Here is a 27,438-nt window from a genome sequence, read left to right as displayed (position 1 = left end):
CCATTGCTGTGGGATCCGTGCCCTTGACTACTTTCCTTGGTCTTGGTGTGTGGACAGATTCCCTGCACTCTTTTGTATATCATTCTTTGGGTGACCATTATAAATAATCTTACAAAATATGTGTCCTATATTACATTGTTTTCCCTTGCAAAATATCCCCCAACCAACACAAATTCCATGATAAACTTGGTAATAGGTCTACTAGTTATTAAAATATTCTATTCAAAAGATATTAAAATTTCATAAATGTTTTAAAACTTCACCCACGTATTCAATGCAGTTAATAATTTATTTTAATATGACATTTCATAAGCTAAAACTTTTAATTAAGATTATACTTCATAAGTTAGCAAATCATTAGTTTTTAAAACAGACATCTCAAAAAGGGCTGCCACTAATTAATATGCTCTGTTGGGAAATTGGTTGTCTTTTTAGTTTTAGTAGTATTCAAAATAAGAATTTCTATTTACAGGAAATCTACAATTTACAATTGAAAGAGAAATAAAAGGGAATATGTGAACAGAAAGAAAATGATATATAGCTTTTTTAAAAACAGAAATTAAGTGAAAAAGTGAAAGATGATTTCAAAACAAATAATTATAATAAAAATGGCGATTATTTGTTTGAGACACGGTCTCGTTATGCAGTTCAGGCTGTCCTTAATCTCACTATGTAGCCAAGGCTGGCCTTACACTTGGGGCAATTCTTCTGCCTCAGCCTCCTGAGTGCTGGGATTACAAGCGTGCACCACTACATCCAACTAAAACAGATTAAGAAGTAAATTTAGAGCCAGGCGTGGTGGTGCATGCCTGTAATCCCAGTACTTGGGAGGCTGAGGCAGGAGGATTGTTTCAAGTTCCAGACCAGCTTGGGCTACAAAATGAGTTCAAGGGCCAGCCTGAACTGCATAGCGAGACCCTGTCTCAAAAAGACAAAAAAAAAAAAAAAAAGAAAATTTAGAATGAGCTGCTCAGCACTAAAAATATGTATATTTACTTCTGAATTAGGAACTAAATAAGCAAATACAAAGCTTCAATTCTAAGCCAGGCATGGCAGCACGTATCTGTGATCTCAGCTACTTGTGAGGTTGAGGCAAGAGGATTATAAATTCAAAGCCAAGCTAGACCTCTGTCCCCAAATAAAAAATAAAAAGGGCTGGGGATGTAGCTCTGTCTGGGTTTGATCCATAGTGCTGCCCTGCCCCCATAAAAACCCAAAGCTCAAAACCAAAACAACAAAAAAATCTTCACTTTTATTTTCTGTATACCTTAGATTAATGATGATGACTCTTAATAATATAAAGAGAAAAAAATCAATGTATTTGAGAGAAAATTCTGTTTTTCTTTTCCCCATGAGAAAATGCATCCCCGCTGGACATGTGGTGTAAACCTGTAATCTAAGCACGTGAGAAGCTGAAACAAGAAGACTACTGTGAGTTTGAGGCCAGCCTGGACTACATGATGAGACCCTGTCTCAAAAAAACTAAAACAAGAAGCAAACAAACAAAACAAAAAACAAAACAGCATTCCTAGCGCCGGGGTACAGAATACTTGCCTGGTGTGCATACACACACACATACACAAACAGTATTCCTTGTTTGCTCACAGATCTACATACATGTCTGAATACAACCAGGCATAAGAAGCCATTAGCCAACTCCATTTCTGGACCTATAAATCAGAAGTTGAACTTGACAGTTTGTAAGAGACTGGTTTCCTTTAAGATCCTGAATGAGAGAGAGCTATACACCATAGTTTGTAATATATATAGTGAAGAAGAAACATGAAACAGGTGTCTGGGCAACACTAGTGTCATTTACTGAAATGGGCAAGTCTGGGGAAGCTTTGACAAGGTATAGAAATCAAAGTTCTGTTTCAAATGTATCACTCTGATAGCAAGAAAAGTGATTACTCCGAATGAGGAGGCACAAACTCTGTCCCGGGCAGTATGGCTCAAGGTAGGGGAAGCACTAGGCTTTGGCTGCCCAGGCAGTAGTGGAAAGATGGGAAGGGACATTTCTAATTAAGAAGTAATAGTTGCTAGATCTAGCCATCTCTACACAGATGCATTCCGGAACTTTCCAAGTTAATATGCCAACAAAATTATGTTCACTTAGACTAGTTTGATCACCAGGGATAGAGCTCAGTGGCACAAGCGCCTGCTTCGCAAGTGCAAGGTCCTGAGTTTGATTCCTGGTACCAAAAAAAAAGAAAAAAACTAGTTTGATCTGAGTTTCTGTTCCTTGCAACTAAAAGAATCTCAACCAATTCACTGACCCATAATAAGAGATACGAGCAAATTTTTATTCTTGGTAGGAGAAAAGTACAGTATCTCAAATTCTCTACTCATTTGATCCTTTAAAAAAGCATTGGTATCGCCAGGTGTGGTGGTGCACAACTCTAATTTCAGCATTTGGGAAGCTGAGGCAGGAGGACTGTTGCAAGTTCCAGACCAGCCTGGGCTGCAACATGAGCTCAAGATCCGCCTGAACTGTATAGAGAGACCCTGTCTCAAAAAAAGAAAAAAAAAAGCATTGGTTGTAGAATTTTGCTGAAATTATTTTTACTCAACCCTTACTTAATCCTATGTGTAAATAAACTTTATAAAGGATAGATTAATGCTATCTGATTGCTGACAGACCAGTTAAGACTGTTCTTTATTGAAAGACTGCCTTGAAAATAAGCAACTGTTTGTTGTGTAGTATTTAAAGCTGGGGGGATTAAAGTCTAGGTACCATACTGCACCTAGTTTTTCATGTGTGTACGTGTTTTTTTTTTTTTTTTTTTTTTTTAATTGAGTAAGAGTAGGAAAACTTACTAGAGAAAAGGAATGGGGAATAGGAATGGGGGAACGGGGAATAGGCATAGCTCCTGAGAAACAGGAGGGGTCCTGAGTGGGTTGTTCTAGTTTTTCACGTTGACTTTAACTTACTTTACTAAAACCATGCCATTTGTTCAATTATATATACTGAATTCAAAGGTGGCCCACTGGATTGATATGATTGGGAACCAGAGTTAGAAGGAATCATCAACAGAAATACACTTGAATCTTGACTTGAAACTGGGAGGGTACCATACAAGCAAACAAACAGGCTCATTTATAATCTGAGCTGATTTTCTGTGACACTTTTAAAAAAACACACACATTTAAAGGAACACTGGTAAATGTTAGCAAACAGTGTTAGGGCTCTGAGTGTTCTTCATGGTTTGACAATTAAATAAAGTTTTTAATGGTCTCTCTCTTTCTTTTGAGGCACTAGGGACTGAACCCAGGGCCTTTGCACTGAGCAACATCCCTCCTTTATTTTGAGAGAGGGTCTTGCTAAGCTGTTAAATTACCTAAACTGGGCTTGAATTTGTGATCCCCCTCCTACTGTGCAAGGATTACATGCATGTGCCTTTATGCCCAGCTGATTTTTATTTTTAAAAGAAATGCTACATGTGTGTCTATTTCATAGATATGACAAAATATGAAGACTAGTATAATATATTCAAGGTTAAAGATCAGCAAGTGCCAGAGAGAAATAATAGGCATCCTCTAACCTTTCCATGGTGAGGGGAGGCACAAACTAAACCATACAAAAATACCTCTGACACTGTTTTTCCCTACTTCACGTCAGTTACCAAAGCTTGGTCTTTTTAAATTCACTTATTTGTCCCTGATAAGAAGCTTTCACTGTTTCTGGCTGCCTGTTGAAGTCACATACTAGCAAATGAGAGAAAAAGAACTGGCCCTAAGAGTAGCTCCTCTATTCAAGAAGAAAGTTTGCTTGTAGAATGTTTTGTTTGCTTGTAGAATTTTTTTTAGGAGAGAAAAACTAGTAGAGAAAAGAAAAAAAAAAATGGAAAAATAAGACAATACTTCAGATTCGCTTAATATGTAAAAAAATGATATAAGATCAGAAAGCAGAACCAGGCGTGGTAGTACACGCCTGTAATCCCAGCACTCAGGAGGCTGAGAGAGGAGGATCGTTGCAAGTTGGAGACCAGCCTGGGCTAGAAACTGAGCTCAAGGCCAGCCTGAACTGCAGTGAGACCCTATATCTCAAAAACAGAAAAAAAAAAAAAAAAAAAAAAAAAAAAAAAGATCAGAAAGCAGACGGCATTAGTACTGCTTAAAACAAAGAGGAGCCCAGGTATGGTGGTGCATGCCGATAATCCCAGCTCTTGGGAAGCTGAGGCAGGAGGACCACTGCAAGTTCGAGGCCAGCCTAGGCTACAAAGTGAGTTCAAGCCCAGCCTGAAATGCATAGTGAAACCCTGTCTCAAATAAGACAGAAACAAAACAAAACCCAGCAGCAACAACAAAAAACAAAACAAAGAGGATGTGTTATAGCAATAGATTTCATGATTATAAACTTGTTATCAAAAGTGGGTCAGGAGGCATCAGAAAATCAAAGTCTCTGCCTCACCATATGAAATCCTCTACCACGACACCATCCAGAAGGAAGCCCTTCACCAAATGCTGAGCAGGTATCAGCACCGTGCTCCTGGACTTGCTAGCCTGGAGAACTATAAACACACTTCTGCTTTTCATAAATTATTCTGCTGTACTCAGCATACAGCAAAAGAGCACGGACTAAGACACCTACCTGCAAGACTTAAAAAAAAGGAGGAAAACCAGCAGAACTGACTGACAAGAGTAAAATTCTTTTCTGTTTCTTTACCTGCGGTTAAAGGGTTACTTAATAAAACTAGTAATATAAGTAAAATATTTGCAGTTGACAAAGCATCTTTCACAATCATTTAATTACCATAGGAATATTGTAAACTATTATGTTATAAATCTTGTAGTATTATAAACACTGATAAATTTTATATTAACTATGTTATATGTTAAGTAAATTAAATACACAAATAATGTATTAAATTTATTTAAGTAGCTAGTCCATGGCAGGACTGGAACTTGAAATGAGATTTCATTACTCCAAATCCAGTTTTCCCCTTATACCAGGAAGTACTCTTGCCTGGATCATGGTATCCATGAGAGACTAGATCCCTTACATTCTCATGGCACTGCTCAGAGTAAAATTAAATTAGTAGTAGTCTGCTGATGGCCATCAGTATATACTCATTTATGTTCTATGAACCTTTTTAAAAGGTTATTTACCTACACAGGAAAGAACTGGGTTTTGGCAATTTTCCTTCTGGTCAATGGGTTTCGCCAACTCAGTTCAAATGTGAGAAGGGAGCAGAGAGGAGATGAAATAAGACAGAAAGAGAATCACAGATCTGGAGCTGGAAAGGATCATAAAGATTAGGTCTACTCCCTCAATTTTAGGGATGGAAATGACAGGACTCAAAGCCACTGTCCACTCCTCCCTAACTTTGCAGGAGACAGTAACTTGAGCTCTGGCCTATTTCCTGAGACTGGCTCTCTGTCCCTCAACCCCACTCTGCCTGTCAAAATCCACTGAGGAAAATATGATGGTCTTTCGGGACTAAAGATTTTCCTTATTTTTTTTTTTAAAAGACAAATTCATTAGCTATTCACTGAATTTCTAGTAAATTTATGTTGTAATGTATACCAATATTTAGGGACAGGGATAACATACAACAAAGTCTTCAAGAAGCAGCTTATGGGTCGGGCATGGTGGGGCACACCTATAATCCCAGCACTTGGGGGCTGAGGCAGGAGGATCACTGCAATTTCAAGGCCAGCCTGAACTACATAGTAAGACCTAGTCTCAAAAAAAAAATCTGCTTGTTAAATAGTTTCTAAGTAATAAACTATTATAAAACAAACAGTTTCTAGATCAGTGGTTCTCTACAAGAAGCTGACACACATTATGGGATTGCTCCCCAGAAAAATCCAAGTATTTTTGCATATATTCAGGAAGTTAATAGCTTCCCTGAAGATAGTCCACCCTTGATCATAAGTCAGGAAGCTCTAAGAAATTCATTAAGTACTGACATAAAAATTATCTGAAGAATCAAAACAGACATTCTAATAAACCATTCTTTGATGCAAAATGAATAAGCCTTATACGCCAAGGCAAAGAAACTGCTTTCTCTGGTATTATCAGAATGTCCCTCTACAAGTGCCTGTTTTTCTGTATCTAATTTTGTGCATGTTTTATTCCCTAAAAATGTTTTGTTTGCTTTCAAAATTTCTGAAATAGCTTTTTTTCATATATATTTATATATAAAATGCACAGATAAATGTCACTAAAACCAGAAGAAACACTGCTCAGCTAATGAATTATTCTTTTTCAATTTTTTCATTTAGCTTGGAATGTAGTTTCTAAGGCTTTGATGCCAAGGGGAGTGAAGTCATTAAGATGAACTGATAATATTGCAGCATGAGCACTTTCTTCTTCTCTATTAAAAAATTACTTATATTCTTTGGAATTTCAAGTAATATTTTAACAAAAAGGGGAATGTTAATGTATAACAAAGCCTTCAGATTTGTCAAGAATAAATCAAAAGGCTAATTTCTTCTCTTCACATGGAATTACTGATATTAAATGTATTTGAAATCTAAAATAATGAAGCTCATGTTACAAAAAAAATAGCTGCACTAAGACATGTTTCTGAGTGTCAGTGTAGGCTGTCATTAGTGTAAATGACTATAAACACTTGTTTTTTTTTTTTTTTTTTTGTTTTTCTCTGGTACCAGTAACCGAACTCACGACCTTGCGCTTGCCAGGCAGGCGCTTTTGCCACTGAGCTAAATCCCCAGCCCCTTAGTGTAAATGACTATAAATTTAATAATATGGAAAGGACACATCTCTCTTCAGTAATGACATATTAATGAAGCAGGAAATATTTAAAAGAGCAATATGAACATATACATACCACAGGTTGTTTTGTGATGTCCACCAAGTCTTTCAGGTTATAATATTGGTGTTTTTCAAAGGCTGAAAACAGCATATCTAGAACGTGTTGTTTATCTGCCCGAGCTCTCTTTCCATCTTCTTTCTTCTTCCTTTCATATTCAATCTATGCGCAAAAAAAGCAAAAGAAAGGTGTCAACCTAACATGCTCACTTGGAAACATAAGCATCTCTGCTAGGCATCCTTGAACTATTAGATATGATATTTTGAGGCACAGTTTAAACCAGGCCCTTGTTGCTCTGAGCACTCCCTATTCCTTTAAGGATCTATGATAGTAAAGCTGCCACTGTGACTGTTTTCGGTATTTCATGTAGATTTGTGCAATGTGCCATTTGCTCCCAAGCAGACTTTCTTTCTAGTTCCTTATGCTGAAAAGCAACTCTTAACTTGCAGTTCCTTTGTTTTTGACTAACCAAGATATAACAAAATAAGTTTATGCACTAGATGTAGTTTTGGTAGCTAATATCTTTCAAGGGTGGGCTTCTCAGGGGCAGGCTGATCACAGCACAGGTTCTCTAGGGATTGGAAAGTTTGGGAAGCATTGTAACAAACAAATGACATGGGCAGGGGTAGGAAGCCTTTTCTCATTTTGACCCTATGCTAAAAATAGATCTTTTTTTGGGGTACCAGGAATGGAACTCAAGACCTTGCGCTTGCCAGGTAGGTGCTACGCCACTGAGCTATATGCCTCACCCTAAATCTTACTGATAACGACAGACTTCATTAGTTAGTGAATAAAGGTAACTTTGTCAATAGTGTCTTTCAATTAAATAAATTTAGGAGCCAGACAAGGGGGGAGGATTAATTTACTCATCATGTTGTTTTGTTTTGTTTTGTTTGGTACCGGGAATCAAACTCAGGACCTTGCGCTTGCCAGGCAGGCACTTGTGCCGCTGAGCTATATCCTCGGCCCCATCATTATGTTTTGATGTGTACACCTTGGGAGTAACACTGAAAATCCATGTATCTTTTCAGCAGGTTAAGCATGGACTATGTGCTAGGGACTGCACTAGGACATGGGCAAATAAGAGAGTCTTCTCTTTTAAAAAGTATCCCTTTCTTAGGGTTCAAGTATTAAAAATGCATATAGAGGGCCTTGAACATTCTAATGAAGTATCAGTAGACCACAGAACAAACTAGGGCAAGATCATGAAGCTACAACAACAAAAATTCATGACACATATTATTTGGGAGGAAGGAAATCCAGCCAGCTTCAAGATTTTCTCAGTGAGAACAGCATAAAAGAAAACAAGAGGATTTGAAAGAATATACCCTTTTCTCTAGGGTCAAAAGAAAGGCAGAAGTAAGAGAATGATTACACCAGGAAGAAAGCAAACATGACTGTCCAGGATAAAATATCAGGGTCTTTGGATTACACAGTGGAATATTGTGGAATAGGTCTACTAAGCTGTCCTTTGCTAACCGATGACTACAACACATCACTCTTCCTGTTAACTTTTGTACAGTACTAAACAGGTCTATGTTTTGGATTGCACTGAACAGCCCAATGAAGGAACCTGGGAAGAAGTAGGAAAAAACCAGGTTCGGAGGTGAAGATATTAAAATCTACTCTGGTCAAGTGTGGAAAAGAGAATCTTAATGTAGGATCTAGAAAACAGGAAAATGGAATCAGAGGAGACAGAGACAACCTAAAGTTCTCTTGCTAAGGGGTGAGCACAATGTGAGATTTGATTTATCACCAAAGGCCACCGATCTCCAAGAAAAACAAAACAGAGAAAGGGGGTACCCGGCAGAAGCCCAAGGCTAGGCTTTCGTATTCTCTGCATGAAGCTAGAGCTGCATGATACTCTGCCTGTACTCTCTTCCCAGCTTTAATTTATTCTGAAAGAGAGATAGAAAAAGTTAAATTCAGGAAATGGAAGAGTGATGGCAAATTCAGCTTCGACCCTTTGCAGGCTCTCCCATGTGTGAAACAACTGGAAAAGGTACGGAGAAAGCAGGAAAAAATGTTTTTAAATAAATGCCACATCTTAGGTAGGACACACATTGTAGTTGGTACCGGTGAGAGAAACTTTTCAAGTGTTACCAAGTGCCCAGCTCAGAGCCAAGAGGGTCTGAATTACAGGTAAAAATTTGATCTTAATAAAATAGAACCTTTAAAATTAATATTTGGGATAAGATTAACAGTCAGAGTAAGCTGTGACTCATGTTAAACCTATCAAATGTTACCTAGATTAAAAACATCTTGGTACATGCTTCCATCTCAAATATAATATATGCACTGAATGTGCTTTCCTGTTTAAAATCAAAGAAAAGCAAACTAAAAACATATGCTAACCTTTTGTGTTAACCATGTCCATCAATGGCTCAACTACTGGGGACAATGTGGCCCAACTCTTTTAGCTAGTGAACAGAAACTCCTAAAAGTATAACCTGAAAACTCAGGCATATAAAATAATAATAGCAATGACAGGCATGAAAATATTATTACATATTAGAGAAATTTCAGTACTGGAATTTTAATCCTACATTTATTTAAAAATAGCAAGAAAAACAGAACATTTATTATCTTTGGAGCCTGTACCATTGGATAACTTACAGAAAAGACTTTTAAAACAAAATTAGTTAAAGCTTTTTCAATGATGTTCAAGATAGGGTCATAACCCAAATTCTCTTCTGTGGTTTCAGGTAAGCTGTTCCAGTGCATAACTACAAAAAGGAATTTACATTATTTCCATGGTCATTATGCTATTAACACCTAATCCTGCACTGAGGACAAAGAACGGGTCACAGAAGTAACTTTTTTTATAGTTTAAAAATATACAAACGGTAATCTTAGTATTGTCACAATTTGGTAGTACACATAAGACTGGTTACACAAACCACAAATGATATGAACTAGTATACTTAGGAAAAGACTGTAGTTTTGAGATGTTATTTCTTTTTAAACTATTTTCTCTTTGGGCATTTTGTTTCTCAGTGATGTACAGGCATTGTAAGGAATTAATACCCAAAGCAGTTAGGTATCTAACTTGTTATCACACAACATAAAATGTTACTATAGCAGTTACTGGAATAAGTTTTTTTTTCCTCCTTCAGTACTGATCATTGAACCCAGGAGGGCCTTTGCACTGAGCGAGATCATCAGTCCTTTCTTATTTTGAGAGAGGCCTCACTAAATGGCCCTGCCCGGGACTGAACGTGGGACCCTCTTGCTTCAGTCTCCCTGAGCGGTGGGGTTACAATTGTATAGTACCAGCACATCCATCTAGAAATAGTTTTTATGTTATTTGAATTTTAATTACTGGTCTTTCTGCTTCCAATAATAATGAACATCACTGAAATAAATGTTAATTCAGAAAGTACATTAAACTTAGATTCCAGTTATAAATTTTTACAATACAAAGAAATCTATCATATACAATTAATTTTACTTTCACAATAGAAAACAAATTATTCATGACTAAAATGCAACCAAATGTTGAAAATCTATTGTGGATGTGGTATAGAGATGTTCAACTGTCATTTCTGAAATCTTAATCACTGACTAATATGATAAATGCCACCCGCTACCAATTAAAATATTAAAATTCAGATGTCTGTAAATTTCTAGACTGTTGTTTGCAGAAATATGTTGACTGCTTTGTCAAGGCAGTCTCTGTGAAGGCTTTTATTCTAACTTCTGAAGTAAGCATGACAGCCTTGACTATCATGGTTTTGCATTTTAAACCCTTATGAAAGATTACTTCCCCCTCCCCTCTACCAGTGCTTCTATTTCTGCCTTGTGTGTCATCTCTTGAAATTAATTCTTTAGAATTGGTCAGTCCTTGATGTGCAAATTTATACTGGCAAGGCATGTAGTATTCTTATATTCAGCAAATATTGGCAAATGTTGTTGGAAAGTCTTTATGATACAGTCCTGTTGGTGTTTGTGTTAATTATATATATATGTATAAAAAACCCTTAAAACTCAATAACCTTAGTTCTGGAGACTCACAGAGTTGGCTGCCACACTAAAGGAAAGACAGTATGCATAAAAACAAATTTTCTTTCTAGTTCCTGTCAGTTTACCACAAGATGTAATGTAACTATTACTTCAATCATTTTTTTTAAATTTAAACTTTTCTAGTTTGCTACCATTTCCTGATCAAGAGCTAGAAAAAAACCAATGTTTCAAATTTAGGAGAAGGGGATATGGATGATAGTAAAGACAAGATATCAATTATTCATTATTGAATCCCATCCCCTTCTCAAAAGAAATGGCAGACAGAACTGTAGAAAGTTCCTGTCTCTGAATCAGTGAGTAGCTATGTACTAGAATTACCCAGAGAGCTTAAAAAACCTTAAGATAGCTGGCCTCTATATTATAGCAAGTGTGAAAGCATTTTCCTTTTACGAAGTTTCTTGGGTGAGTATAGTGTACAGTCCATGCTGAGAACCATTATCTAGACAACAGAGGTATGCTTCCTTATAGGAAAGGTGTTACTAGACCATAGAACACATTTAAGAATGCCGTGAAGCCGGGTATGGGGGTGCACGCCTGTAAGCCCAGCACCCAGGAGGCTGAGGCAGGAGGATCGTTGCTAGTTTGAGACCAGCCTGGGCTACAAAGTAAGCTCAAGGCCAGCCTGAACTGCATAGTGAAACCCTGTCTCAAAAAGACAAGATAAGACAAGACAAGAAGAGAATGCCGTGAAATTTATGGAAGCCAAATGATGTACACAATGTCAATTAGAACACACATGGACTGTAATTCAGAGACAGATTCAGAGATGGAGGGAGCTGGAAAGAATCTTACACATAAGTTAACTATACTTTTTGGATTAACACTTTTATAGCAAAAAATTTAAATTTTACAAATTTAATAAATCTATCTTTATAAATCATAAAAATGTGCTTTATACTAGTATATATAAATATTATAATATATACAAAATAAAAACTTAAAAGGAATGAAATAAGGTGAAAAATTTATGCAATCTGAAAAGAAACCAAAGTATAAAAGGAATGAAATAAAATACATTATTTTAAAAGGAAGCCTTAATTTGTCAAAATTACATAACTTTTTGCTTGCTCTCCAAATACAGTGCTGTCTTTATGTTCTTGATGTTCAGCTTGTAAAAGTATTCCAGACTGTGAAGGCTTCATACCACCAACTGCCAGTATAACTTAAGGTACAACGTCAACAAGAGCCAAGGCTCACCACACCAGTCACTTCTGCACCACGCCTTCAGCTCCAGGCCTTGGTGGTTGTGGCAGCGGCAGCCTTCAGGCTCCACTTCCAAGACTCCCTAATTAGCTTGTTTCCAGCTGGTGCTCTGCCAATGGGAGAGTGAGGTAGGAGGAAGACACACTCTTGTATTGGCACGGGCACGTCCTACTGCAGCAGCTTTCTGGTTTCAACCTCCTTTGTGCAACCCCAGCCCTTTCATTTTGTACTCATAAGCTAATTCCTTGCACTAAATCTCTTTCTACTTGAAATATCTGAAGTTGTTTCTGATTCCAAGAGAGACACAACTGAGTCATCATCAAATACAGGGACTGACAAGCAATATTTAAAATGGCACTGATAATTTTGGTTTTGGAAGAGACACGCTCTTGTCAGATCTGATTCCCTCATCATTGTCTCTACTTCACATATCGAGATCACCTTAGAGAAGTGTCAATCTTTCCACTTTCCTGTGCACATGTATTTGCTTTATTAGTAGTATCTATAATCTACAGTTTCTTTGGGAATCATTTAAGGTCATTTGCTGAGAATGCATTTAATTAATACTGTACTATATAAATCTCTGAATTTAGCAACAAATCTAAAACTCTGAAAACAAATCAAAATGAGAAGGCCATGATCAACTCCTTCATGTTGTATTATTTTACTCTTTTCCTAAAAAACAATTAACACAGGGACTGCATAAGGGTGCTGGGTCAATCTACCTGGTAAATATTTTAAAATTTCTTTCCTTTATTAGGTGAAAAGTAGGATAAATGTAAGTTCTAATGTTTTTCCCTTTACCAATGAGACCTCTTACAAACCCTAATTCTTTTTTTTTTTATTAATTTTTTTTTTTTTATTTTAAAGAATAAAAGAAGGATAACATAATAATATGGGGGACTTAGCAAATTACAGACAAAATGGTAGGAAATTATCAATGGTTATCATTTTACATATTATTGTCTACAAAATAGTTTCTCAGGAAAACAAATAGACAAATAATAGTGAGTTACAGACAAAAGAGGTAGGAGATTATCAAGAGTTGTTGTACTATACTTTGGTATCTTCAAAGTGGCTTCTAAAGAAAATAAATAGAGCTATACATGAGTGACCTATTGAAAAATCATTAACTATTCTCAATGGTTGTTGTAGGAAACACATAATAATAAACATACATCCATTTATGAAATAGGATAGGAACATTACAAACTTTACACAGTTATGGATAGATTAGTAGGAAAATATCAATGGCTGCTGTAATACCTGGTGGTATCTTCAGAGTGGTTTCTCAGGAAGGCAGAGATATGCAAGAGAGACCTATTAAGTAGTTACAGCCTAAGGGTTGTCAAAAATAGCATATTACCTCCTCACCAGTGACTCCTTTCACTGAGGTATGATGGCTGGAAGGAAGGCCAGGATTGAAAAGAAGGACCGAGAGACTTGCACCTGTGTCTAGCAACAGGCTGTTTTCTTGTTCCACCATAGTCATGATTACCCAGGGCTCCTCGATGGAGATGACGGTCCGGCCAGAGGGAGAAGGCAGACCATGCCCCAAGCCCTCTCATTCCTGTTGGACTAACTGGTAGCATGGGTCTGAGCTCTGGGGCCTCCACCTCAGAGGGCAGACCGATCTCCAGTGGTCTCCTTACAAACCCTAATTCTGAGAGTCCCATTATTTCTTAAAGTTTGTTTTCACCATGTCAGAGAATGAGGAGAGAGGAATTTGATGTTTACATGCTTTTCTTTTTAACGATGTTAGGGACTGAGCCCAGGTTTTGCACATGCTAGGCAAAAGTGTTACCACTGAGCTACATTCCCAACCCTCAAGATTCTCAATTTTTTATATATTAACATACAAGTGCCAATTTTGGAGAGGGCGTGATATTATCAGAACCTAGCAGTTTCTTTAACGTAGAATCCCTTTCAACACAACTATGTACTTCTTTTCCCTTAAGGAAGCTCCTACAAGTTAGTGTTTCACAAAACTTACTCTAGAAAATGCTGACCTACCTGAACTGGTCCTAGTTTCAGAAACTTAATGAAGGCAGAGGAAATGCCACTTAGGGACAAAACTAAGGCATTAATAGTCTAGCAAGAGGTGAGTTTTCAGGGGGGAGCTCTCAAGAAAGGGATATTCTAAAAGATAATGTTGATCATATAATTTTTTTTTGCCCAATAAATGCCTTCTGAATGGCCAGTGTGGTGGGTAGTATACCCTAGTTTGTGAACTACATATAGGGATAAATTTGAATTCAGTGTTTAGAAAAGCTTCAAGTACAAAGTAAGATTTTGGAGAGTTTAAATATTCGGATATCCTTTCTTTATAGATGTGAATTTGTCTATGTGCTATACGTGGATCAAAACTTGTGGGGGTAAATGAAAGGTGTTTCCTTATTAAATGCAAGGATAGGGCGAGAGTGTGGCTCACTGGTAAAGAGTGAGCGTGTGTGAGGCGCTGGGTTCAGTCCCAACTCTGCCCCCATCCCCAGAGCAGGAATTACAGTTTTACAAGTACATATGCAATTCTTTACTCTCTTTTTAAAAATACACTTCTCTTTATTTTTATCTGAAAATTTCATTTGAAGAACCCTAACTATTAAAATAAAATCCTGAACTTCATGTTTATGTAGCTGTAGCTTACAAAACTAAAACTTTGAAAACAATTCAACATTATAGTGTTTTAAACATTCTTACCAAGCCTTTGTTACACAACTTCAAAGCATTCTCACTGAACTATATTGAAGTCTCTCAATATTAAACATAATCGTTTTTTTCTGATAACAAAAGCTTTATATAATTTTCATAGTTGATGTTACACTATAATACTAAATATGTTTCTTCAAAGCCATGCAGATGCCCCCACCCATTCAGATACTCCCACAGAAAACAATTACTAAACATCCAAGTGCAACATGATAGATGGTAGTCAATCTTTGCTTTATGTAAGCAAAATCTTAATCAAGAATTGTCACATAACTTATTACTAGTATTACTCATTTATGATAATTTAACATTTCTTGAACTGAAATGTTACTTAATGTTAAGAAGTCTTTAAAATGGACATGACAGCTTTATAACCTCACAAGTTCAGAATACAATGTATTTAAATATATAGTGGTACTTTGGTTCACAAACTTAGTTTTACAATTTTGGGGAAGATGGCTGCATTTGTGTTTGTGTAGGAAAGATGGCCACAGTTATGTCTCTTACCCGACATGGAGTTTGTGAGTGGAAGCAAAATTGCGTTGAACACTTGTTTGAGAACACAACTGTTTGTGAACAGAAGCACCGTGAACTGTGGTATTACTGTATTTTAGTAGTAAAAGGAAAGTGATGTGAAAATACCCTAAATATGTGACATGTGGACTCCTTGTTCTATAGATGGTAGGAGAATGTCAACGGCACTAAGCACATGGCTCAGGCAGAGGTCCAAGCTGTGATCCTACCAAAGTGCTGGCACTGCTCTACCTTCGAGAGGTTTGCTCTGTGCCTCAGAAATGATGGTCTATAGCAGTACAGCAAGTGACCTCTGTGGTAGAACTAAGGAAAAATGACTATAATATAGAAATGTATATTCACTGCTTCAAAGGAAATATACACTGTACCCCATCTGGGGACCTAAAGAGGCATAAACATAACCGAAGGAAATTGCAGCAGCTTGAAGACAGACTTTATTGGTTTGGTTCAACCAGGGGCCTGTACCTCAGGCATAAAACAGGTATTTGTGGCTAAGAGAAGAGAAATCATAGGCAACTGCTGTAGGGTACTGTCATGACTACTAACACTCATAAGTATCTATCTACTAATAATTTTTTAAAAAAGTTTTTTAAGTTTGAAGGTCTTTAGAAGCAGCAGATGTGTTCCACTTCACACAGCCCCCAGTTAGTTCTGGAGGGTATTTGTTATCTCTCACACAAAATAATCACAAGAAACTCAAACAACACACCATGGTGGTTTGGCAATGCTGTTCTGTGCCACTTAGTAAGTCTAGGTACTTAATACCAGTCTTTTTTGTTTTTTTTTTTGTCTTTTTGACACAGGGTCTCCCTATGCAGTTCAGGCTGGCCTTGAGCTCACTTTGTAGCCTAGGCTGGTCTCAAACTCGCAATGATCCTCCTGCCTCAACCTCCTGAGTGCTGGGATTACAGGCATGCGCCACCATGCCTGGCCTTAATACCAGTCTTAAAGATATTTTAATTCCTGTTGAACTCAGTATCAAAATAATTCTTAAGCAACAAAGTAGGACACAGGATTTCAACTGTTATTATGTGACTTAAGGTTCATTTTCTATTTAGGAAATTATTACAGTTATTCTTACATTCAGGTATTTTAAAATCTAAAACTCTTAGCTTTTTAGCACTGCTAATATCTGTGGAAACATACACAGTGGTTAAGAGTAGGGCTTCTAAGTCAGACTTGCCTGGGTTGAGTATCTGGACCAGTTAGTTACTGACTACACGAGTTAATGTTTCAGGTAATCTAACCTCTGAGACTGATGTGTGAAACGGAAATGACAGTGGGTATTACTTCATGAGGACGACATGTCACTATTTATGAAGCACTCAGAACAGAAGCTGGCACATGATGTGCAAGTACTCATACCATGGTTGATATCAACCATGACTCCCAAAACAGCCTGCACTCAGAGGCAGGGCTTTTGAAGGTGACTGGGTTATGGGGTGCTACAGCTGATCTGCCTGTTGGAAGGTTGGTCCCCAAGAGTGTGATCTGGAAGTGTGTATCTTCCTTCCCGGTTCCTCCTTTCTTTCTGCTGCCCGCCACTGTGATGTGAGCAGCTTTTTCCTCCACTACGCCCTCTGCCATCCTGTTTCAGCCTTGGAGACAGCTACCACGGGCTGTACCCTCGAGCCAGAATAACCTTTTCTCCTTGAAGTTGTGGGTACTGCGTCCAATGACAAGAAAGTGACTAAGGCAACACATCAATATGGAGACAATGTATGTGTATATTATATATAAAATATACTTCAATAAAAGGTCTAAAGATTATACAGGCAGTCTTTACTTTGCACAGGAGTAAGACATAAATGCCCATGGAAGCTGAAACCAGGCAAAATGATCTTACTTATCAATGAAAAAAATTACAATTGTTTCATGATCCTTAAAAAAAATTTTTTTTTTTTTCTGCTGAGGCTATCCTCAAACTTGCAGTGATCCTCTTGCCTTAGGATATTTTTGGGATTACAGGCATGCACCACCCTGCCTGGCTACCAGTGGGTGGTTTCTGATTGATAAAATTTCTGTTTTTATTTTACTCCTTACATTGGGCTTTGATTTGCTTATGTGGGAGCATAAAGCTATAGACGCATCTGAGCTGAAAGGTCACCCAATTAAAAGGTTTTAATACCTATAAGGCTGGGGATTTAGCTCAGCGGCACAGCGCCTGTCTGGCAAGTGCAAAGTTGTGAGTTTGAGTCTCGGTACCAGAAAAAAACCAGGAAAAAAAAAATACATATAAGGCAATGTAACCTAATCTCAGCTTGAAGATGTCTATTGTATAAATTCTGGCATGTGGCCAGAATTTACTCTCTCAAACTGCTTAGCAGAGAAACTAGAACCCTGCTGTTGTGGGATGATTGTGTCACCTGAAAAGTTACCTTCAAGCTCTAACCCCTACTACCAGTGAATATGACCTTATTCAGAAAGTCTTTGCAGATAGGATCTGGGTTAAGATGAGGTTCTTGGTGCTGGCATCCTCATCAGTACAGAAGGGACATATAGGGAGCACACGTGATGGCAGAGGCAGAAATTGGAGTTAATCTGCCACAAGCCACAGGACACCTAGGGCAGCCAGAGCTGAAAGAGGCAAGGCAGCATCCTCCCCTACAAGTTTCAGAAGGAAAATGGTTCTGCTAGCATGTGGATTTCAGAATTCTGGCCATCAAGGTGACAGAATAAAGTTCTATTGTTTTATACCACCTAGTTGTAATTTGTTTTGGTAACCCAGAGAAACTATTACAAACATGGCTCGACAAGATTTTTCAAATTAAAATACCATATGCATTTGTTAGGGTTTGTGTCTGGATGTCCCCAGCAAAGCCTCATGTGGTCATGTGGGTGGGCTTTTCAGAGGCGGCTGAATCTAGAGTTTGTGATTGGTTCACTGTTCACTGCTGGGATTGGGAGTATGAATGCTACATCCGCCCTACGGCAGGTACAATATAAAGGAGAGAAAGAGGCTTGCTTCCCCCTTTTGCTCTTGTTGCTTTTGCTGTCTTGTACCACCATGAACAGTTGTCATGCCACCCTGCCATGGAGTCAGCCAATTATGGACTGAAACCTTCACAAACTGTGAGCTAAACAAACCTTTCCTTCCTCAATTTGGGGCTTCCTTGTCTAATTCAGGTATTTTGTCTCAGCAATGAGGTAAGTAATTAAAACAACGTTTAGTAGAAACCACACTTTGTTTTTTGTTTTGTTTTGTTTTTGTTTTTGAGGGTGACTTCTAATAGAATCTTTGCTATGTGGTCCAGACTGGTTTGAACTTGCTGTGTAACCCACGCTGGCCTCAAACTCAAGACTCTACTGTCTCAGCCTCCCAAATTCAGAATTATAAGTTTGCACCACCATGCCCAGGTTGGTGGAAGGAAGAAGTGAGGGAAGAAGGACAGGAAAGGGAGGAAGAAAGGAAAGGGAAGTGTCTTGGTTACTTCTCTCTCATCGCTGAGACAAAATACCTGATGCCCAAAATTAAGAAAGGAAAGGTTTATTTACCTCAGTTTGTGGAGGTTTCAGTCCATACTCGGCTGGCTTGAAGGCAGAGTGGCACATGGCAGAGGGCAACAGTTCATGGAGGCAGAAAACAGCAAAAGCAGCAAGAGCAAAAAGTAGGAGCAGCCACCTTAAAAATTTAGATAGTAATCATACATTTTTACTGTATGACCTATAAAAATTTGTCAGTACATTAAACATTCTTACGGTCATCTTAAAGGTACAGAAAAATAAACAGTAAAAAGTGACTACTTAGTATGTTGTAATTTAAAATATTAGAAACTCAGAACAAAAGTGTTTCATTTCTTTGTAAAAATGTATCAAGAGTAGTTTGAACAGTAGCGGCTTCTTACTGTATAGCTTACAATGTACAGCAAGCATGTTTTCTACGCTTGGCAAATCATATTCCTTGCTAAATCTAGATCAGGTACTCAAGTACCAGATGCAAGGTACACGACTGATGGGGTCCTTTCAAAATGTAAGAATCTATGATACAGAAAGGAATAAAGAAGGGCTGGGGATATAGCTCAGTGGGACAGTGCCTGAATGTTAAGCACAGGTTCCTGAGTTTGATTCTCAGTACCAATAAGAAAGAAAGAAAGAAAACTGAATAAAGAGAGATATGCAGAAGACTTACATTATACTGATGATTAGCAACAGGTTTGTAATTGGTTGTTACAACTTTGTCCAGTTGTTGTGACAGCCTTATAGGTTTGGAAGATTCTTCTATCTGCAATCTGAAAAACAGAAGATATTATTAATACACTTACTTGTTGAGCAGAGTAAAACTTGAAGGGTTATTTCTATAATTCTTAACAAATACCAGGTAATATATAAACAAGAAACCTCAAAATATTGCATGAGCTTTAACATACTACTGAGACAGAAGGGCCCAAACCACTAAGAAGTACTTCTTATTTTTTTTCTTCCATCTTTGGTAGTCGTGATGCCCCCTGAAACTACACCAGATGCCCCAGGACTGTCCGGAGAGACTTCTGCTTTGGCTGCAGTAAGGTTCACTTGCAGGTCTGTCCGAGGTGGCTCTGACCACTCTGTGGTCAGACAGCCCCACTCTAGTCAGCAAGGAACCCCTCCCTTACTGAAAGCCACTCCCATCCAGTCTGAGCCAATATTTTAAAAATTTACTTAAGTAGCCTTCCCTTCACCCTGATTAAGTCAGTTTATGTATTGCTTTCCCTTATGCTGCAACGTAAGTCACGATACAGCTTCTTTCAGGTGGGTTTATTTTGCAGATTAGTGATTTCTGTATCAAGTACAATAGGCTGAGGCCGTTAACTAGGAGGCTAGTGTAAAACTGTGGGTAGGCAGCAGCCAGAATGATGTGGAGCTATGTAGAGCTGCTGATCGCTGGTGGCTCCTGGTTTTGGATTAATAGATTTTTTTTTTTTTGGTACCAGGAATCGAACTCATAACCTTGTGCTTGCCAGGCAGGTGCTGTGCCACTACCTCCCTGGCGGCTCCTGCTTTTGGAAGAGTTCCAGACACTCCTGGTAGCTGCTGGCTGTGGCTGCTAGGAGAGCAGTGCAAGAGCTCCCGGCATTGGGAACAGAGGGTGCCAGACACTCAAGGCTCAGTGCTGCAGACACGAAGGGAGCTGCACTCTGCCTATTTGCCATTTCCATCCAAACTGGAAAAGAACCTTAGCCATATGGTAACAGTACTTCAAAAACACATGACGTATGTATACTATGACTACATGTAAAAACTAGCACCATAAGCCAAACATACAAACTCTACATAATTTACTTCTAATCCTACACTGTACAGGCAATCCAAAAGGTCTTTACATTTCTGGAAAAAAACCCTCCAGGTATAAATGAATTATCTTAAACTAGTTATTAATTCAAAACTTCTGCTCAAAAGATACAAAGGTAACAAAAAGAGTGTGAGCACTCAAGGCCTCATGCAGTGACGGGAACTTTTCAAGGATCAAGCGCCAAACCACACCCCATAGCCCACTATTAACTGCAAAGTGCCAGCTCTACAATTAAACCTGAACACTGAAGTTTCAGTTCAGAAGAAACCACTCACATATTAACATCTTTTGTTTTAAAAGAAAAACACAGTAACATGTGCACGATAGGCTTGCCACCACTGGTCTAGTGACTAAAGGCCGCCTCCCTGAACAGTGCAGATACAGAAAGAACACTTGCATTATCACAGAAACTCTGATTAAACAGCACTGGTCTACAACTATTGTGCGACTCTGAATTAAAAAGTCATAAAATAAATATATCACACATGTATAGCAATTACAAAATATAACACTTGACAAGTACATACATCTTCAAGTAGTGATCTTAGGATATTTTGTTTTGTACCGAATATAACATGACACACAATCAACTTCTTACTTTAAAAATTAGATTAATTCATTTGGTATTTCAACACAATAAATCTAAAAAAGATGTAGCTTTCTAAAGTCGTTATTTTTAAAGACTCAGAGATACCATTATACTTTTATATTTCTCATCAGCAGGGTACCAGAATATAAAAGTGTAAAACTGCCTGTCTAAATAAGCTGAATTTATAATTAAAGAATAAGAGTGGAAATACTTCTGGACAGGGAAGTTTATTATTCACTGATTCTCCCTGAGAGACCGATTCAAGGATATATTTTAGTCAAGAAAAATATGCCCAAAAGGAGCTAGTGGGATGCAACAGTTACAGCACAGAAACAGAGCCACATTAGAAAGCTGCCTACTTAATGAATCCAGAAAATAATGGAGTGTTTTTAAAGGTGGAGCCAATGTGAGCGGTGGGAAGGGACATGTGAGAATTAATGCAGGGCTGGGCATAGTGGTGTGGGCCTATAATCCAGCATTTGGGAAGCTGAGACAGGAGGATCAGAGAGATTTCGAGGCCAGTTTGGGCTTTATAGTAAGCGCAATCCAGCCTGCACTACTTAACGAGACCTTGTCTCAAAAAAACCAAACCAAACCAAACCAAACCAAAACCAAAACCAAAAATAGAATTAATGCAGTTTACAATTCTCTAAGTTTTCTGTAGTTGCCGTAAGCCCCTATAATACAAATTAGCCAGGCATGGTGGAATATGCCTCTAACCCCAGCTACTCAGGAGGCAGAGGGAGGAGCGCAGGTAGTGCTCAGTGCAGTCCTCAGTGTGACAGAAACCCAAAAACAAACATGTTCAATATTATACATTACCTGTGGCACTTTACATTCTTTGATTCAACAGAATATGAACTGATTATCATTCAAAAAATTTTCAAAAACATAATTTAAAATAAAAAGATACCTGTTTTTATAACATTCTTATTAAATATAGATGAAAGTAATTCTTTAAGCCACTTATTTTTAATCATATACCAGCAAAGCACTGAGAAAATACTAGATATCTGGCAATATTTTATTGTATTTATTTATTTATTTTTGGTACCAGGAATCGAACTTAGGACCTTGTGCTTGCCAGGCAGGTGCTTGTGCCACTGAGCTATGTCCCCAGTCTCTCTGCCAGTATTTTAAAAATCTGAAATCTATTTTTTGCCATGATCCCCAAATTCAATATACTTGCTGCTATAAAAAGATATAGATGTTTAATGTTTAATTTTCCCAATTACTTACACATCATATTTATCCTTTAAGTACATAAATGATTATTTATAACAGTATGAGAAAGTATTCTGGAAATGTCTTTAGAAATTTCCTGGATATGCAACCACAAATAATACGTACAATATTACTTTGCTTTCCATGTGCCACATATACTTTCTATGTAGGCAGACTGAATTTTCTTAAAATGGAGAGAGCATGGGGTAAAGGGAGGTGATTGCCCAAGGTCGGACCTGGACATATGATCCTCTGACGATCCTCTTACTTTTCTTGGGATGCAGGACAAGCTCCTTCACATGAGTTCAAGCCCCCGAGATCTAGCTCCCTTCTCTTTCTCCAGCTGTACTGCCCATTTGCTTCGGGCTGCAGGTAGCCACGACCTGACCCTAAAAGGAGCTTCTTTCTGGCAGTCAGCCAGCAAGTGTCTAGAAGCAGGAGCTACAGCAGCAAACACCTGATTTGGTGCACGACAGATATAAAACGAGCACTTGGAACTAACACCCTGCAGCGCCGAGGACTGGAGCAGCACTAAAACAGACGCCTGTACGCTGATATGAAGTGAAGAGTAGCCCCGAAGTATGTCTTTGAGGTTAACTGAGCAAGTCCTCTTAGGCTGCTAAGTGAGGCAAAAAGATAGGGTAGAAATGACTCCTCCAAGCTGAGATGTCTCAAAGCTCACAAGAGATAACCTCTAGAGAAAAGAGTTACTGAAAACCTGACACAGAAATATTTACGAAGTGTCAGGAGAAATACGGATGTGCAACTTTGGGAGAATAAAAACAAAATCAAGAAGTGTTTTTGGCAAGTGGCAGCCTGTTTCTGCACATCCTTCTATCTTCTTACTGTAGCCGTAACCCGAAAGCAATCCACTCTCAGAGGCTTCGCCTCTCTCAATAGCAATCAGGTATGCTGCAATCAAGTGTCTGCACGGTTTCCCTCCCTTTGCGCCACAGTGAAGCCTGAGGAAATGTCCACGGAGAAAGGCGGGCCTGGCTCCTACTCTCCACACCGAATGACTGCTCCTACTGTTTCACAACATAAACTCCCTCAGAGTTTCAGTTTGCTTGGGTAAGTGCTTCTTATCAACGGGGGTTTATTCTTGTCACACTCACACACTTGAGTTTATCTGTAGCCACTACATCCCAGTTCAGGCTCTGCTGCACACTTTTCCTTCCACTCTAATTTAATAATTCTAAAAGTCAACTCATCACCCACAGAGTATCATATTACACTGATTTCTAAAGTAATCTTTTAAATAAAGGAGAACAGTTTTTTAAAATAAAGAGCTCATTATACATTTAAAAAGTCAACTCCAAGGGTTCTGTTTTAATTAAAAGAGGACATCCTATGATTCAAAACTCAAAAGGTTAATCTATGGACTGAAAAGGCAACATTTTTAAAGAACTAAATCTTAGAGTATTTTAATTAACCCTGAACGGTTTAAAATAAGTCAGCAGGGTTCTTTAACCCTAAATGACTCACTTAACACTATCTCATGAAGCGTCAGGACAATCTGCAACTCCACGTCATCACTGAACCGTGCGCTTAAACAGTACTGAAGCCTCAAGGCTTCAAAACCAAAATAAGATTTCTCTTTGTCAAAATAATATTAACCTGGTTTGTGAAACAGAACTCCAAACTACATGAATATGTATTAGGCTGAACATCCTAAACTTGAAAAAAATGGATCTTAACTTTTTCAGAAAATTTAAAATAAAAAAGTAATAGTAAAACAATATTTTGTCATCCTTTTGTTTTACAAATCATTAAAAAAGATACTTGGTACTAATTCTTGGCACCACTATAGGACAATTCAGAATATACACCCATGTCCTCCAAAGGTTAGGACTAACCATATCTTTCTGTATGTGCCACAGTTGCAGAGGAAGTGCTTGGGAACATGTATTTATAAAGTAATTTCTGTGGTATTAAAAAAATACTTTTTCTCAAAGTACAAGACATAAATATTAAGCAAGAAAAGTAGTCAAACGAGCTCATATATATACTACTGAAACAAAACTCTAGGTCTTCTAAAAACTCACAGTTTTAAATTTTAGGTACCCAATAATTGCACTGCTGGAAATTCAAGTTGGTGATGTTTGAAAGTACTGTCATCCCTAAATTATTTGCCTGAGTTATAACCTCAAAGATGCTAAAACCTTTGGGGAAAAAATAAAGGTGTCTGTCTTACAAAGTTTATATTTAATAAGTTTAACTTTACAATGAATTTATGGAAAACTAGAAAGAAAACAAATCATGTATATATGGGCTATTGAAGTATTTTTAAATCGAAGTTAATGGAAAAATCAGAATTATAAGGCATAGAAAAAATCAAATTTGTGTTTTAAAAATACTCCTTAGAGCCAGGAGTGGTAGCACATTCCTATAATGCCTGCACTTGGGAGGCAGAGGCAGGAGAACTGCGATGAGTTCAACGGCAGCCTGGGCTACACAGTGATCTTTAGGCAAGCCTGAACTGTGTAGTGAGGCCCTATCTTGAACAACTAAAACCAACCAATCAAACAAATAAATACTGGTGCCTAACTGAACTTGGAGATAAAAAAGTAAGAAAGGCAGTAAGAACTGCTTAGTTCAGATTTCTAGCGTGAGCAGCTATAACCTAAGAAGGGAAAACAGCACTGTAAAACTGTGCCCAAGAGCATTCACTATATTTTACTAAAATATTTGCAAGATGCTCCATTTTCAGACCTAGAAAAACTACTTCAGTTGAAAATTAAAGGAGAACTAAAAAAATTAACACCTTCTATTTTGAATTCTTAATCAATTTTACAGAAAGATATGAGTTTTTCTTTCTCTTCACTTTTAGATTAAAACAGATACAAAATTTAATGTAGCATCAAACGTAACATTTCTCTGGACAAAAAATAATTAGTAATAATTATTATCATTGTGTAATTCTGGCCATACATAAATTATTTCTTTACTAGTTTAAAAAATAGTCAAAATCAACTCACTGCATTACAAGTCTTTTTATGATTATTTAAAGAATCAGTATTATCTTGTATCTCTTCCCATCAAAGAAAAAGCTTAAGGTTTATGTGACCTAAGAGCCAGAGCACCAATAAAATGACAACTAAAACACATATAATAAGATATTTAAAGAGTAATTACTATGGGCTCTCAGCTGTGTTAAGAGCTTTACCTACATATGTAGCATTAGGCTGCACCCTATCCCACCTCACCACTATACGTCAGTTAGTTGCCCAGGTAATAGTTCCGTTACAGCTCCTGTTGACTTTTGTTTCTTAGAAACAGCTGATCACTGTGATGCACACTGTATAAACCAATCCCCAATTGACAAGCCATTCCGCCTCTGTATTTCCTGCTTGCTTATCCAATATAAGCCCTAGACCACCAAAGATGGGGGTTTGATACTTTGGGAATGATCCCAATCAGTGCACGTCAACATAAAATAAATCTGCCTCCAAATCCTAGGTGTTTTCTCAGTGTTTCTGCTTGCCATTGCACATCATCCCAATCTTACTGTCTCCTCATGGTGAGCAAAGACGGAATTGAAACTTTAATCATCATCCTATGTGATCTCATGTCATCCTATGTGTCATCCTATGTGATCTCATGTCACATACAACAGGCCATATAACATTTAACTAAAATGCCATGGAGCTTAGTTCAAAATAAGTAATTTCTTCTTGACAAGTCATCAGCTTGCCTACAACTAATCCAATCCCCACCTCACAAACACACACATACACACACACACACAAAGGTGGGGGGACCATTCTCTTTTATAACACTGAAAAAAATCATTAGGCCATAACCATGGTTCATAATCACCCTTATCCAAGTTACTGAAAGATTTTCATTATTACACTTTATATGCAATACTAGATATTTGATTTTAAAATTAGATTATTTTGAAAACATAAAATTCATGTTTTAAAGAAAGCATAGCATATACACATCCTTCAAATATTTTAAAGAATGAGCACTGTTAAGACCTAACAAAATGAAAAATGCCAAACTATCACTTGAACTACTGGCAGATTTGGAAAGAGATTTGGGAAGCCATAAATTTTACCTACTGTCTTCCCTGTATTCATTGGTAAATACAGTGGTTTTCACATTAATAGCAACTCATAAAACATTTGCTGAGCAAATGAGTAATACCTTTACTAGAAAAGCAGTCTATAAAGACACAATTCCATATTAACAAATACCATAATAATGCCTGATTTTACACAGACTATTTCCATGTCTGTGCAGAAGCCCTTAAGCAATGGCGCCGTGCTGATCTAGTTACCAACAACAGAATTACGCACTGAACAAACATCTCCTCTTGCAACATCAGTGTAGGAGTCATTTTATAAAGTACACATCACTTTAGCACTCATCTATCTTCTGTGTTATAAGGACATTTGACTACAATTATGTTATTGACTACAATTATTATTAGGTTTTACAAATGAAGGTCCATTTTTTAAGGCTTGGGTTTCATTTTTGGGGAAGGAGGACAACATTTGCAGGGGGACAGAGAAGTCTCATGTCAGAGGAAAGCAGTGGAGCCCTGCCTGTGAGCAAGAACACACATAATCTCCCCAAAGTCAGGTAACAGCACAGAAAGCAGCACAAAGGCTGGGAGAAGGGCCAGGTGAGGAAACAGAATAACAGAATGAGGGCTGAACTGATTTACTAACACGAAAAGATTCTGAAGTAGCCTAGCTGTAAGAGAGTGTAATGTAAGGTGACCGCATCTCATAAAACAAAGAAACATCTCTCCTCCAAAACACAAAACCAAAGATTCTTTGTCCAGTGCTTATCATCTATATTGTAATTAAGTTTAATGAAGGAATTCAGATGCCTTTAAAAAAAGTTTGGTGAACATATATTAATCCCCCATTTAAAATAACTATAGCTTTTTAAGAAAATAAAATATGTCTAAAGTATGTCTGTTATGTTAGCTAGCAAGGTATTTAGAAATGTCCTACATCCAGCAGAGGAATGGTGATTCATCCTGGAGTTTGTTTTTTCCTAGATTTTTGGTAGAAACACTAGCCACTCTCAAGTTAAACTGGTATGTATTAGGGTAAAACAAATGACTTCTAGTGAGTATCTTTTTTCAAAAAAAA

At 37.6% G+C, this 27,438-nt stretch overlaps 1 protein-coding gene across 1 annotated transcript in view; it reads right to left on the bottom strand.

Moving 5' to 3' along the window:
* Window positions 1–27,438, bottom strand: part of Gtf2f2 (general transcription factor IIF, polypeptide 2, 30kDa) — a 152,040-nt gene that overhangs the window by 8,825 nt on the left and 115,777 nt on the right. The window contains exons 6-7 of the mRNA XM_005409084.2: window positions 19,375–19,474; window positions 6,798–6,941 (exon numbers count right to left, since the gene is read on the bottom strand). Coding sequence (XP_005409141.1) covers window positions 6,798–6,941; window positions 19,375–19,474 — 244 coding nt within the window. The remainder of the gene's footprint in view (window positions 1–6,797; window positions 6,942–19,374; window positions 19,475–27,438) is intronic.

This window comes from Chinchilla lanigera, unplaced genomic scaffold (assembly GCF_000276665.1).
Source record: "Chinchilla lanigera isolate Chin_1 unplaced genomic scaffold, ChiLan1.0 scaffold00117, whole genome shotgun sequence".
Taxonomy (NCBI): domain Eukaryota; kingdom Metazoa; phylum Chordata; class Mammalia; order Rodentia; family Chinchillidae; genus Chinchilla; species Chinchilla lanigera.
The sequence above is the reverse complement of the archived record's forward strand: the minus strand, read 5'-3'. Positions and strand labels throughout refer to the sequence as shown.